The sequence below is a fragment of the Callospermophilus lateralis genome, chromosome 3, assembly GCF_048772815.1.
Source record: "Callospermophilus lateralis isolate mCalLat2 chromosome 3, mCalLat2.hap1, whole genome shotgun sequence".
NCBI lineage: Eukaryota > Metazoa > Chordata > Mammalia > Rodentia > Sciuridae > Callospermophilus > Callospermophilus lateralis.
This window is the reverse complement of record NC_135307.1, coordinates 61,944,026-61,958,522: the sequence shown is the minus strand read 5'-3', so window position 1 is coordinate 61,958,522 and position 14,497 is coordinate 61,944,026. Positions and strand designations below refer to the sequence as shown.

At 46.6% G+C, this 14,497-nt stretch overlaps 1 protein-coding gene across 3 annotated transcripts in view; it reads left to right on the top strand.

The window, feature by feature from the left end:
- The window catches only part of Susd6 (sushi domain containing 6), a 115,820-nt gene that overhangs the window by 90,969 nt on the left and 10,354 nt on the right, over positions 1-14,497 (top strand). For 2 of the 3 annotated variants that reach the window (XM_076850313.2, XM_076850314.2), the window contains 4 exons: positions 786-983; positions 2,024-2,162; positions 5,623-6,050; positions 7,789-13,048. In XM_076850313.2, the coding sequence (XP_076706428.2) occupies positions 786-983; positions 2,024-2,162; positions 5,623-6,050; positions 7,789-7,814 (791 nt within the window). In that variant the 3' untranslated portion in view covers positions 7,815-13,048. Of the gene's footprint in view, positions 1-785; positions 984-2,023; positions 2,163-5,622; positions 6,051-7,788; positions 13,049-14,497 lie in introns of those variants that run through there. The other variant, XR_013090751.2, reaches the window with a different exon arrangement.

The window sequence follows — 14,497 nt, the reverse complement described above, 5'->3', positions numbered from 1 at the left end:
TAATGTTGCCCCCGTGGGCTAACAGTATTGAATCTCCTCTCACTCTGAGTCAGAACCATGTTTCAAACTGATAGTGGTGGCACATGCCTGTAATCCCAGCATCTTGGGAAAATGAGGCAGGAGGGCCTCAGTTTTGAGACTAGCCTGGGCAATATAGTGAGACAAAAAATAAAAAGGATTGGAGCCAGACAAGGTGGTTCAGACCTGTAATCCCAGCCACCAAAGAGGCTGGTAAGTTTGAAGTCAGCCACAGAAACTTTCTGAGACCTTGTCTCAAAATAAAGAATTACAGGGCTGAGGATGTGGCTCAAGCGGTGGCACGCTCACCTGGCATGCGTGCGGCCCAGGTTCGATCCTCAGCACCATATACAAAGATGTTACGTCCGCCAATAACTAAAAAAAATAAATATTAAAAAAAATTCTCTCTCTCTCTCTCTCTCTCTCTCTCTCTCTCTCTCTCTCTCTCTCTCTCTCTCTCTCCTCTCTCTTTATAAAAAAAAATATGATTAAAAAAAATAAAGAATTACGAGGACTGGGGATGTAACTCAGTGGTAAAGCACCATCTGGGTTCAATACCTAATCAAAAAAAAAAAAAGCAGTATCTCCTGTGGAGTTATGGATACAGTTCCCTGAAGACAGTGGGGAGGAAGAGGGAAATGTTGCAAACAGACAGACTTCCCTGTCGGTGGCGACCTAAATTCCAGGGTTCCTGTTGAGGCCCTCAGAGCTGTGTCATCAAGTGGAGACACCCACTGAAAGCTTCACTGCTCTCTCTGTCTTTGCAGTGTGTCCCCTGCCCCCGGAGCCAGAGAATGGTGGCTACATATGCCACCCCCGGCCCTGCAGAGACCCCTTGACAGCAGGCAGTGTCATCGAGTACCTCTGTGCAGAAGGCTACATGTTGAAGGGTGATTACAAATACCTGACGTGTAAGAATGGCGAGTGGAAGCCGGCCATGGAGATTAGCTGCCACCTCAACGAGGGTCAGTCTGCAGAGGAGAAGGGGGTATTCTGGGCCTCTGTTTTCTTTCAGCTCCTGGGAAGTGGCACCTTCTGCCTTCAGAGAGCCTTTGGCTGTGCTGCAGCACAGCTCTGCTTGATGCCCTGCAGCTTCCCTTCCTTTGGGATTTCATGTCTTTGTGGAAAACATTGAGGTTGCTGGTGCATGTCCCATTAGATTCCACTGAGTCACCAGTGGGCTCCCTATCTTTACCAAGGCATCTACCCTGCTATGTAAAGCTCCTTTGATTTTTAGGATCTCTTGTTTGCCTAGCCAAGTGCTGGTGACCTTTGACCATGTTCTGCTAGCACAGTGAGGGCAACGCTAACACCTTCTCCAGTGGCTTTCGTTTTTCCTTGAATGGAAATGAACTGTTTTGTTATGGAGCTATAGTCCAGCTAGATGGATGCCCCGTCTCTTCTCCTGCCTCCTTCTCTCTTGCATGACAGGAAAATTCAGCCACCTGAAGAGAAGTGTGTGTCATATGGCCATCTTTGTGTTTTATACACGGGCTTCTAGACCAGAACACATGGGGTCCATGACAACCCAGAGAAGAGAGGGCACCAGCCTGATATTTAGAGCCAGAGCTGTGGGACCTCATGGTAGAGGCTTTTGTTGCAGCACAGTTCTTCTAAATTACCCTGCCATGGAGGGGACCATGGGTGACTCAATAAGTTGGAATAATATGCCCATTTTAATGGTTGGTGTTCATCATCCTACTACTGAAGGCAAGATCAGAGTGGTTTATAAAAGTAAGATCTCCAGGGTTAAGTGAACTTAGCATCAGATGTATTGAAAAGGCTGGAAGTGAGGGAAATTTATTATTCAGGAAACAGAAGGAAGTGTTTCCTTTCCAGGAGCACCATACATACATAGGCCATCCACATTGTCCTTTTGAAAAGGTGCAGCCACTGGATGACTCTGTATGGCTTTCTGCAGGTGACATTTGACTGTATCAGCTTTGAGGCTTATGTTTTATGTGTCTGGCTACAAAATGATTCTGACAATGGCTTGTTTTCATAGACAAAGAAACCCACACATCACTTGGGGTTCCCACACTGTCTATAGTGGCTTCCACTGCCAGCTCCGTGGCGCTCATTCTCCTCCTCGTGGTGCTGTTTGTGCTGCTGCAGCCAAAGCTGAAGTCTTTCCATCACAGCAGGTGAGCCCAGCACCTCTGGTGCTGCTTTGGGGCAGGTAGCAAGCATCACTATGGGTGCTAGCCTTAACTGGCCTTGGGAGGCTGTGGTTTACCAGGTCTGTGTGTCCTAGGAAAATGGATGGGGAGGCCCCGGTTTGCCTGGCATTGTGCTTGATGCTTTGCATATATTATCTCAATCCTCTAGAAACATTGCAATTGAGGGAAGAAACTGAGGCTCAGAGAGATTTGAGTCGTTCGTTCAAGGTCATATCTTTAGATGAGAGCAAAGCTGAGGTTGGTCCTAAATCTGTTCTGCTCCAAAGCCATGTTGTTTCCCTGTCCTCAGTAGCTCTCAGAGTGTGGTTCCAGAAGTATCATCACAGGGTTGTTAGGAATGCATATTTCCAGGCCCCACTCCAGACTGACTGAATGAGACACTCTGGCGCTAAGGCCCAGGGATGGGGTTTCCAAGCCCTCCAGATGATAGTGATGCACACCCATGTTTGCCAGCTACTTCTTTCTGTACTCTTGGCTTTTACTCCTGGGTGTATCTAAACCTCTCTTGCTAAACATTCTGATTTATTTGGTTTAGCATGGGACCCTGATGTACAGAAAGCTTCTCAGTAGTTTTATTGTGGTTTGAGAACCACTGCATTGCACTATATAAGAGACCAAGCAAGTATGTTTCTTGTCTGCCTCCATCATTTTCATTTTTCTAGTATAGTACGTTATCTATAATCCGTGCCAGACTGAATGGGGGAGGTGGTTGGGGTTGGGGGCAGCCAGTGGTGGGGCCCTGATGTATGTATGTATCCCTGATGGCAGACTTTCCCCCATGGGCTATCGCAGCTCTCCAGGTTGCTGTCACCCCCTGTAGGTGCCTCACTGCCTCTTGAATACATCTTTTATGTTCATTCAGTACTGCATCAGTCACTGTCATATTCACTGACAAGAAGAGCCAAGCTAAACCACAGTCTATAAAATATTCTAGGTTTGGAACTTGCAAATAACAATCTGGTTAAGTTTAGTTTCTGTGTCCTGCGTGTGATTTTTCTTTCTTCTTTTTATTTTGCTTTGGAGGGAGGAGTAGCAGTTATTTTTTAAAGTTGTTTTTTTTGTTTGTTTGTTTTTTGTTCTGGGGATTGAACTCAGGGGCACTCAACCACTGAGCCACATCCCCAGTCCTATTTTGTATTTTATTTAGAGACAGGGTCTCACTGAGTTGTTTAGCACCTCGATTTGCTGAGGCTGGCTTTGAACTCATGATCCTCCTTTCTCAGCCTCCCAAGCTGCTGGATTACAGGCATGTGCCACCACACCCAGATAGAATAGGGGATTTTAAGGGAACTTTTTCTTAAATGAATCAGCTATTTCCACTTGAAATCACACTGATCTAGCATGCATTTCATTTAGGTTAAGGAATTTTCTTTTCTCTATATTTAACTACTAAGCTTATTAAAATAACCACCCATTTTTTTTTCCTGACCTGAGTAGAAAGGAGATTTGATTTTCATTATGGACCCCATTTAAACTTTTTACTGTATACGTATTTCTTTTTAAACCACAAAAATTTATTTAGAATAGCAAATGACAAGTACACACTAGTATGCACGCTGCTTTCTATGCCGCCTTGCCATCAAAGTTTCTCTTCCTTCCAAAACCTCTGAGTAATGTTAAGGATGCCACTTCTCTCAATCCTAAGGGTGTGCATCATTTGAATTAGCATGGATTTTATCTGCAATTTCACGTAAGAAACTTGAGAGCTACTAACAACAGTGAAGCAACACTAGTTTTGTCAATCAGCAGATTGTAGTGTGATGAGCTGAGGAGACAGCCTCACCTGTGTGGCAAAACTTGGCAAAAACTGGCCTGAATCCAATCTTGAAGAAATGGTTAGACACATCCAGATTATGGGACATCCCATAAGACAGCTGGCCTGTATTCTTCAAAAGATATCAATTCCATAAAAGAAAAACTATAATAGACTATTCTAAATTAATGGAGATGAAAGGAACAGGGCTGCTAAATGGAGTGCATGATCCTTAATTGGGTCCTGAACGAAAACAAAAGGGACTGCAGCTAAAATGGATGTATTTTTGGCTAGTCTGGGGAATCTTTATTACAGTGTTACAGTGATGTTAAATTTCTGGCATATGCTGTTGCAGCAATTGCATAGGAGAAATGGTGCTGAGGAGGTACATGCTACATAATGTGCCTTACTTTCAGATGGTTCCAAAACAACGTATGTGTATGTGTATGACAAAAGTGTCTGAATAAATTGAGTTAAAGAAATCAGAGACATACCTAGCACATAAATTCACCCTGAATCCCGTTCATATAAGAGCAAAAAATGTGCATAACTAGTGCTGAAAGATTCATAATAGAAGGTTCATATTTAGACAAATAAAACTATTAAAATAGAAAGCAAAGGAATGATTTCCAAGCAAGTCAGGATAGTGGTTATTGTGGTGGTGAAGAACAGGAGCAGCTGGGGCAGGCATGACTTGTCTAGAGTATGGCAGAGCTCTCTTCCCACCAAGGGAGGGATGTGCATTTTTTGGAGCAAGCTGGTAAGTTTTGTGAAGTTTGTAAAGTTAAAAAAAAAAAAAAGAATAGGAGTGGGGAGTGATTGAGTCAGAAGATTGTTCTTCTGATTTCCAGGCTGGTTTTTCATTTCAAGACTATAGTGCTTCTCTTCCTTTTTCTCCTCCTTTCTCCCCCAACCCCATCCTTCCCCCCTTCCCATTCCTCTTTCTAACAGCTTTATGAAGATGTAATTTATATCCCATACAACATACCTTTTTAAAGTATACAAGGAAATGGTTTTTTAGTATTTTACAACATGTGCCACCATCACTCTGTTATTTTCTTACCCTAGCTATGCTGGCTCTATTCCTAGGTCTCTAGGCTCTTGGCTTTTGCACAGAAGTCTGGGTGCCTGTGTACCCACAGGTTAAGAACACAATCTCTGAAAGTGGGTGAAACTAGATTCAAGTCTCAGGTCTCTCTGACTGTTGGGCAAGATACTTAACTTCTGAGCCTCATCTTGCCACCCCACCTTCCCCCAGTACTGGGGGTTGAACTCAGCACTCTGTGCGCACTGAATAAGTGCTTATGACTAAGCCACATCCCCAGCCTTCTTCCGCATATTTGGTGGACCACTACCTGAGAGCTTAAGTGAGGATCCAGTGTGGTAAAGTGGATTTTTTTTCAGTGTTCTTTTTTTTTTTTTTTTGGCAGTAGTGGAGATGGGCCTAGGGTCTCACACATGCTAGGCAACTGCTCTATCACTGAGCCTCACCTCACTCCTGCTAAATGTCTAAAGCATCTAATGCTATGTCTGGTACATAGTAAATGCTCAAAATTTGAGGGTTTTGTTGGTATTGTGGTATTTATTTACTTATCTGGGTGTTTGTTCTGATTCTCTCTCTCTCTCTCTCTCTCTCTCTCTCTCTCTCTTTCTTTTTCTCCTTCAATCCAGGCGTGACCAGGGAGTATCTGGGGACCAGGTCTCCATTATGGTAGATGGAGTCCAGGTCGCACTACCTTCATATGAGGAAGCTGTGTACGGCAGTTCCGGTCATTGCATGCCACCCGCTGACCCCCGAGTGCAAATTGTGCTGTCAGAAGGGTCTGGGCCTAGTGGGAGGAATGTGCCGAGGGATCCACAGCCACTGGGCCAAGGGGCCTGCTCCTCTGCAGGTGGAGAGGATGAGACCCCAGGCCAGTCTGGACTATGTGAAGCCTGGGGCTCCCGGGGCTCAGAGACTGTGATGGTGCATCAGGCAACCACCTCTTCTTGGGCAGCAGGCTCAGGGAGCAGTCGACTGGCACACAAAGAAGCGGCAGATTCCGAGAATAGTGACATACAAAGCCTTTTATCCCTCACATCAGAGGAGTACACAGATGGTAGGTAGTGTATGCTAAATGGGAACTATTAGCTATTTAGAGTCCTTGCTAGGAGTGAGGAAGGACTGTAGGCCTCTAATCATTGGTGTATTTTCAGCAAGGAAAGAAAATACCTAGGGCCCAAGAGGTCAGGATGACAGGGAGACTTGGCCAGTGCAGACAGTAGCTTAATTCTGAATATTTGGGCTGGGATGTAGCTTAGCAGCAAAGTGCTTGCAAAAGAAAAGACAAAACAAAAGAATCCCACCAAAAAAAAAAAAAAAAGTATGCCTGGTTCTGTGCTCCTTAGTTTCCTTGTTCTATCTCAGTTAAACCTACAGTGATTCTGAGAAGTAAATATTTATTATTATCCCAAGTTTACAGATGGGTAAATAGGCACAAGGAGGGTAAGTCACTTGCCCATTGGTAAATGACAGTTGGGATTTGAAACCAGATGGCTCTGGCTCCAGAACTTGTGTTTCTAACACTACTATGCCAAGCGGCCTCCCGGGTAACTCTAGCTCCTTTGTAGCAAACCATCCAGGAAGTGAAACTACTGCCTCTTTACATTTCTGCATTTGCTGGAGTCTAGAGAGTTTAACCTTGGGCTTGAGCCTTTCACTTTATAAAATAACTGTGAGGGAAATCCAATATAGTTCAGGATGCAGACTAAGCCTAGAAGTTTCCCTTTCAATGGCAATACCCTCTGTACTCATAAAGCCTTCCTCAGAGAGCCTGAGAGGAAACTTCATACCTCCTCGGTATCCTGGGTAGAGAGTGTCTAAAAGTTAAAAGTTTTTGATATCATGTTTGCAATTTCCCAACTATCTATAGTTTGCGCTCTTTTTTCTTGGTTGGCTAGAGAGAGGTCAAGGGACTTCAAATAGTTGACCCAGGTTTGGATAGGGGGACATTGACTCCCTGGACAGTCAACCACATGTCTTAGGGGATGTGTCTAAGAGCAAATTGCATCCCTTACTCTCTCTAAGGAGCCAAAGAGGTGCCCTGCTCTCTGCCCTTCCTTGCAGCCTTTCTTTGTTTAGTATTGAAGAAGCATTTTTGAGAGCCCATCTTACTCTTGGTACTGGATGAGATTTCTGAAGCAACACAAAGAAATACAAAACACACTCTGTTAATGGAGTGTTAGTCAGTTGGAAAATATGGTGGGGACCTGTACTAGGAAAATAACGGAACTAGGAATTTTAGGGTTCTCATCGAAATGAGGGGATCAGTAAACACAACATGGAAGGTTAGTGAATTTGTGGCAGGCTAGGCCAGGCCTGAGCTGTCTAGGACTGATGGTGTCAGAGGATGTCCGGAGCCTCAGGTACTGGCCTGACACTGCCTCCCACTGATAATATGAGAAAACCAAAACCCAGAGAGGGGTGACTGTCCAAGGTCACACAGCTGGCAGGTGGCTTTAGGAAGAGATGAGAATTAAGCAGAACTTTGTGGAGGGGGGATTTAGGAGAGAAATGGAAATGACTAGAGCAGCAGAGCAAAGGCAGAGAGTAGGTTCAAATTGTTGGGCCCAGAAGGGATTTGAATACCAGGCTGAATGTTCAGTTTATTAGGCAATAGGAGGGATGAGCCAGAAAGGCTTATAAAAGAGGCCGGGGATTTTTGACTACCTTGAAGTGTCTGAGTAGGACATGTCTTTAAACCAGGGGCTATATGGGAGCATGGAGATGGGGTCACGAGTGCTGTGGAGAAACCCCCTTGGATAATCACTGTCATTCCCCTCCTTGTCTTCCTGCAGATATCCCACTGTTAAAAGAAGCATGAGGGCTGCCAGCAGCCTTTCTCCTTTTCTGCAAGGGTCCTCTCTGCCCTTCTTCCCTCTCCCACTGGGTCTGAGCACCCTGTACTCTCCAGCCACCCCACCTGGACACCTGAGCTGCCACCTGTGTATCTGTGTGTCTCTGAAGGCCTGCAGGCCACCTCGCTGGAAACTCAAGGAAGATTCTCGCCATCTGCCTGGACAGCTGGAGGAGCTGGCTTTTTGCCCAGCTCAGCCTTCCCATCTGTCGGGGACATATTTGAATGTGCTGGATCGAACTCTCCCTTTTCCTAAGCTTTTGGGTCCCTTCCAGCCAGCTCTCTGGTGGCAGCCCCCACAGTCCTTGTGGGCCTGAGTGCCACCGTGTTTACTTGTGCCTTCCCTCACCCCTTCAATTTCCTGTCATGCAGGCATGTTGCTGTCTACAGGCCTTAATGGCTGCTGCCCTTGCACACAGGGCCTGGGCCTGGGGCTGGCATTGGTGCCCCTTGCAGGAGCAGATCCAAGAGTGAGCTCTCAAGGCAGGAGTGTGGGTCCCTGGGCTTGCCTTGAACTGACACTGGTGGCACATTTCCTTGACTGAAAATGGAGGATTTGGAAAATTATGCCAAATCTGTCCCAGCACCCAGTTGTCCAGCTCAGGTGCAGCCTCATCACTCTGTCAAGTTGAGAGTTTCCAGAAACATCCAGAAGATCTTGAGGGAGAGAAGGAAGGTAACTGATAATGATCTTCTTCCTAATATGCAAGTTCTCACTTCCTGCTTCCAGATCAACTGCTTGGGCCACCGCTTTTCTGCCTCCCTGGAAAAGGGGAAGTTGAATGCTGCCTCCTGGGCTTTATCTCAGGCAGCTCTGGCTTCCTGGATGCCCACAGGGGCCTGAGGCACATCATGTCTAGGGCAGGAGAGTTGCTGAGATGCCATCAAATGCTCATCTGGTCACTGACAGTGTGGGCAAGTTGCCCCTTTATGAGTTTGTGGTGATGGGGGGGAGGCCAAGAGGCACAGACCAAGTCCCCGGTGGCTGCAGGCAGCTCCAGCCCAATCCTGAGGATCCTCCTCACCACGATCACGTGCCTTAGTAACTGTGCCCAGGAAGTGGCCTGTTCCTGCTGCACCACTGCTTTTCCTACTTCTGCCCTTCCCTGCACCCCTACACAAATCCTGTCTGACAAGCCACACCTTGTCTTCTCTATATCCTAGGGAAGGGCTGAGAAATGGTTCGAGGCACCCCTGGCCTAACTGGCTAAGGTAGGCCAGCAAGTGCCCAGTTGCTTGGCTCCCAAGGCCCCTTTAGATTGAAGCCTGGGTGTAGACCCTTGAAAATGGGGTGGTGGGGGTGGGGGTGTTCCAGCCACTGCTTCCAGGGTCCCCCTTCCCCCCATATTGAATGCTAACAAGGCTGGGCGGATGAGCGCCAACTGGTTGCTACCATCTTCAGAAGATAGATGTGGCATTAAGGAATGTTTGCTTTTGCTTTTTTTTTTTTTTTTTTCCTCTGAAGCACTGGGGCTGGGAAACTTTCAAGCTGACCCTGTGCTGTACCTCTGCTCCTCCCCTGACCTCCGGGGTAGTGAAAATATTAAAAGGTTCAGTGCATTTTCAATACCTGACTTAATAGGGTTAGCTCCAGGTGTGGGTGTCCTTGAACAGAGGCACAGCTGCCTCTCAGCCCACCACCCCTCTGCCTCCATTTTCACAACGCACTTTACTCCCTGGTCGTGGTTACTCCCGGCCTCCTGCCACCCCTCGTCTTCCTTCCTCTCAGGGTTAGGGCAGTGCCTGCTGACCACTCCCACATGTCCCCTACCCAGGAGCACCAGCTGCTGCCTAGAGTCCAGGCAAGTGTGGTCAGCTGGGAATGAGGTGGAGAAGGTGCTAGAACTAGAAGGCTGAAGCCTGAGGGAGATGAGACACACCTCCCAGGAGTTGCTGGGATGCCCCCCTTTCCCAGGGGTCCTGAGGCCCTCAGCTGCATTACAGACCCCGGCTCCCTTGCGTCCACAGTGCCGTCCTTGTCTTCTTCCAGGACAGAGCAGGGGGAAGTGAGTAGGAGGGGGCTGAAGTCTCACTGTGGAGCCTTTAGCTTTTATTTTCCACTCTTCCAAAACCTGGATTCCATTCTAGAATATTTTTTAAATAGAAGATTCTACCCTTTTCTATCTGGTTACTCTGGGTTTTTGCCCCTTGAGAGATTGCACTTTTTGTTTGGGGTTTATTCAGCCACCTAGGTGACTGGTGTGGCCCTTAGTAAAATGAACAGCCTTCCTTCTCCTAATGCCGCCTTCCCTCTCGCCATGCTTTGACACCGCTCTGGGGATCACAAGCCCAGGCTTGTCTGCCTGGTAGGAAAGTAAGATGCCTGAACAAGTGGGCCCACCCCCTCCTCAGGTCAGAGGAGGCTCTCTCCTGATGCTCCTGGGCTTGTGCAGGCATTGCAGCTCAGCCTATCTTGCTGCTGATGTCTGGATCAGTTTCTTCCTACAGTTATTTCTCTTTCCCCCAAAGCAAATCTTAACCATCAGCCATGTGCTACTGTTCCTGGGGCTTCTGGGCTTTGTCCCTTGTTAAGGGGATTGGGGACTCCACAGCTGCCTTGAGGTGGGGCCTGGCTAGAAACAGGGCCAGTGTCACGTGGCAGGCTGTTAGGAAAGAGGCTGCTGAGAGCCTGGAGCAGATGGGAAGAAAGAAACAGCCACAGCCCTGCTTTCCCAAGCTCATCTCTAGAGGAGTCCTGCAGACTTGTGCAGGAGAAATGGTCAGCACCAAAGGACTTATTTTTGTTTTGTTTTGTTTGCACACTTGAGCTGACTCAGTGCAGGTTTTATATCCTGGTGACTTGCAGTCACATTTTAGCAACTTTCAAGAGCCAGAACATGATGAAAATCATTTAAAATTTCCGTCCCTTCCATGCCTTAGTTTAGCAGGTAGGCTCTGTCTTTTGCCATTTCTGTATTTCGTGTGCTGTGTTCCTGTTTCACTGGATGTGAACTGTGAAGTGGGCCGAGTCCTGGCCACTCTGTGAGTTTGGTTTTATAACGCATTTCAATGTATAATCTACAAGCACTCCGTTTGCAAACAGAACTTAAACTAAGATTGTCTTCCCCATTCAACTTGCCCTCGTCCTCCCAGCCCCAGCTTTAAAGTTCTGTGGAGAAACCAGATGGCAAGAAAGACAAAGGTATATGATTCCTGCTTCATGAATGGTGGCATGGGGATAGATGGCACTTGCCCTTTTCCTCCCAATGCCCACCGAGTGCTCAAACCACTTGCTTCCTACATAACAATGTTGCTTCCATTTCTGGGGAATATCCTTTCATAGAGAATGGAGTATGCTGCAAACATTTCTAGATTTTTTTTTTCTCTCCCCTTATCAAAGAGCAAACAGGGGCTGGAAGGGAAGTGACATATAGGCTTCACAGCTGAATTCCAGGTTCACATGCCAAGGACAGCAAGGCTAAGACCTTCTTGTGAGCCTGTGGGGCCTGCTAGGCCTCCTGCAGGGCTTGCAGAATGTTTTTCTCAACAGATGTTTGGACTGAGTGGTATGGTAGCTGGTTTGCTAGAGGGAAAGGTGGCAGGCCCAGCTTTGCTGGAGAGTGACTCTTTAACTTCCATTTGGAACCCTAGTAGAATTTTGAACAAAAACCCCAGTGTTGAGCCCTCTGCCAAGCAGCAGAGTTAGCCAGAGGGGCTGCAGGGCAAAGCACTTGGATTGCCAAGCAGGGAGGCGAGATGGTTGTGGGTTGTATGGCAGTGCCCACACCTGCCCTGGCTTCTTAAGATTGTTGCGCCACTCTGGGATCCTTTGCAGAATGGTACTCTTGTAATGGTTTAAAACAACACATGCATAATCGACTCTGTGCAGGATGTCACTCAATCAGTTTGGGTTTGCTTTATTTTATTTTATATATATATTTTTTTGATATCCTGTACATTGCAGTGGGTGTGAAGATAGTATTTTAATATTTGTACAAAGTTTAATTTAATTTTAATTGTTCTATGTATATAACTGCATTTCTAAATAATAATAAAAAATCCTTATGGAGGCAGTTGTGGGAGATGTGATCCTTCCAGAGGATTTTTGCAGAAACCCTAGAGTGAAAAGAACAGATATAAGTAAGAGCTCACAAAGGGCTGAAGCACTGACTCTGGGGCAGGGTACCTGGCAAGACGGATGCAATGGGGAAGTGGTGTACAGCACCACCAGCGTCATGGCCTCATTCCTTGTTCAAGCGCTCTCAGGATGCCAACTTCTGTGTTCATGCTGGAATTCAGCAGAACACTAGACATTATGTTTTGGGCCTATGTGGACTGCCAGATGTGCTGGGAGGGCAGACTGCCACAGAAGCACGGTGAGTGATGTGATCAGGAATGCACAGGGCGTGATGGGCAGCCAGAGAACTCCTCTGGGTGGGATGGCATTTAGGCTGACATGCAAAGGGCCAGTAAGTGAGGTTAAACAGCAGGACACTACTTGTGCACAGGTGCAAATGGAGTAGACAGCAAATTCTGTTCAAGGAACCAGAAGGATCCCTGTGTAGCTGCACTGCAGGGCTGGGGAGACAGTGGCTCAGAAAGGGCTGTGGGAACTGAGCACAGTAGTGAATATCTGTGATCTCAGCAACTCAATATGCTGAGTCAGGAGGATCACAAGTTTGCTGCCGGTCTAGGGAACTTAGTGAGAACCTGGTTCAAAATTTTAAAAAATTAAAAAGGGCTGGGGATGAAGGTCAATGGGAGTGTCCCTGGGTTCAATCCCTGGTACCTTCCCCCATGCCTACACATGTACACACACATTCTCTCTCTCTCTCTCTCTCTCTCTCTCTCTCTCTCTCTCTCTCTCTCTCTCTCTCTCACACACACACACACACACACACACACACACACAAACACAAGCTGAGGAGGGAGGCAGGGACTAGGATGAGGACCCTTACCAACTGGGCAGGGAGGGAGTTTGCACTAAGAGCAATAGGAGGCAGCATCTTAGCAGTTTTCAGTGACAAAGTAGCTTAGCAAGATCTGCAGTTTGGGGAGCCTTGCCTTTCAGAGTCTCTTCCAACCAGTGAGCTTCAGGGAGATGAAAAACTAATTTCAGCACAGGGAAATGGCACACTTTTCACCAGAGGGAAGTGCTCTCCTCTGGTGGTGAAGAACGGATTTGGGGGGAATAAGCGTGGAGAAAAGTTGGTAGTCAAAAGAGATATTTATTAAGAAGAAAGATAGAATCAACAATTTTTCATACCTTTATTTTGTTTATTTTTATGTGGGTGCTGAGGATTGAACTCAGGGCCTTGCATGTGCTAGGCGAGCGCTCTACCACTGAGCCACAACCCCAGCCCCTAGAATCAACAAATTTGTTGACCAAACTGGATGTGGAAGAAAAGAAAAACAGCATCTAGACTCTGCACAACAATACTGCTGGTGGTTGAGAGGAGAGTGGAGAGGAGAGGTCTGCTGTTCACTAAGCACTTCATCAACTTAAAACTAATGGTGTTGGTGTTGGGGCTGGGGCTGGGGCTCAGTGGTAGAACGTTTGCCTAGCACATGTAAGGCCCTGGGTTTGATCCTCAGTACCACATAAAAATAAATAAATATAGATATTGTGTCTATCTACAATTTTTAAAAAAATTGTTGGCAGAGGGGCTGGGATTGTGGCTCAGCGGTAGAGCGCTTGCCTAGCACCAGCAGGACCCGGGTTCGATCCTCAGCACCATATTAAAAAAGGCATTGTGTTGTGTCCATCTACACCTAAAAAATAAATATTTTTTTAAAAAACTTAAAAAGTAAACAGATTTTTTTTAATTAATGGCAATTGGCTGGGTACAGTGGTGCACACCTGTAATCCCAGCAACTCTGAAGGCTGAGGCAGGAGCTTCACAAGTTCAAAGCCAGCCTCAGGAACTTAGTGAGAGCCTGTCTCTAAATAAAATATAAAAAAGGACTGGGGATGCAGCTCATTGATTAAGCACCCCTAGGTTCAATTCCTGCTTTCAAAAAATAAAAAAATAAAAATAATGGTGACAATAGCTGATACTTCTTAAGAACTTCCTGTCTACCAGGCAAGCCTCTGTGCACTTTGTGTGTGTAAGCTCATGACGGCCACACAGTGACTGCAGAGGCAGGTGCCTTTATTGCCTGTATCCCCTTGTCAAATATACTGAAACTCAGGAATGGAGAGGCAAAATGGCTTTTTCAAGCTGCAGCCTTGAAAACCCCAGGTAGGTCTGCCAGGCTACCATTCCTCCCTCATCAGGCACTGCCTGCCTCTCTCAAGGGCCTCCTGGGTGTTACCACCTCCCTTCTGCCTTTCAGAGTGTCTCCAACCAGTGAGCTTCCGGGAGAGGAAAAGCTAATTTCAGGACAGGGAATGGCACACTTTTCACCAAGAAAATTAACTCTTAAAAAATGGTGGTGTTGGGGAGGAGGCTTTAAGACATGTATAAAATGATAAGAAAACTTCCTCCACAAGAAAAAAATTTAAAAGGGAAAAACGCTTCATGATGGATGTGTCTCCTCTGTCCCTGGAAACAAGTACAGACAGGTGTCCCTTCAGATAAGGAATGCTGGCCCCATACAGAAAGGAACAGAGAGCCTGGGGAAGAGAGATTGTCAACACAGGGTCAGTCAATCACGGACCTTGGCCTTTTTTCTTGATGACAGATAAAGCGGGGCAAAAGTAATAAAAC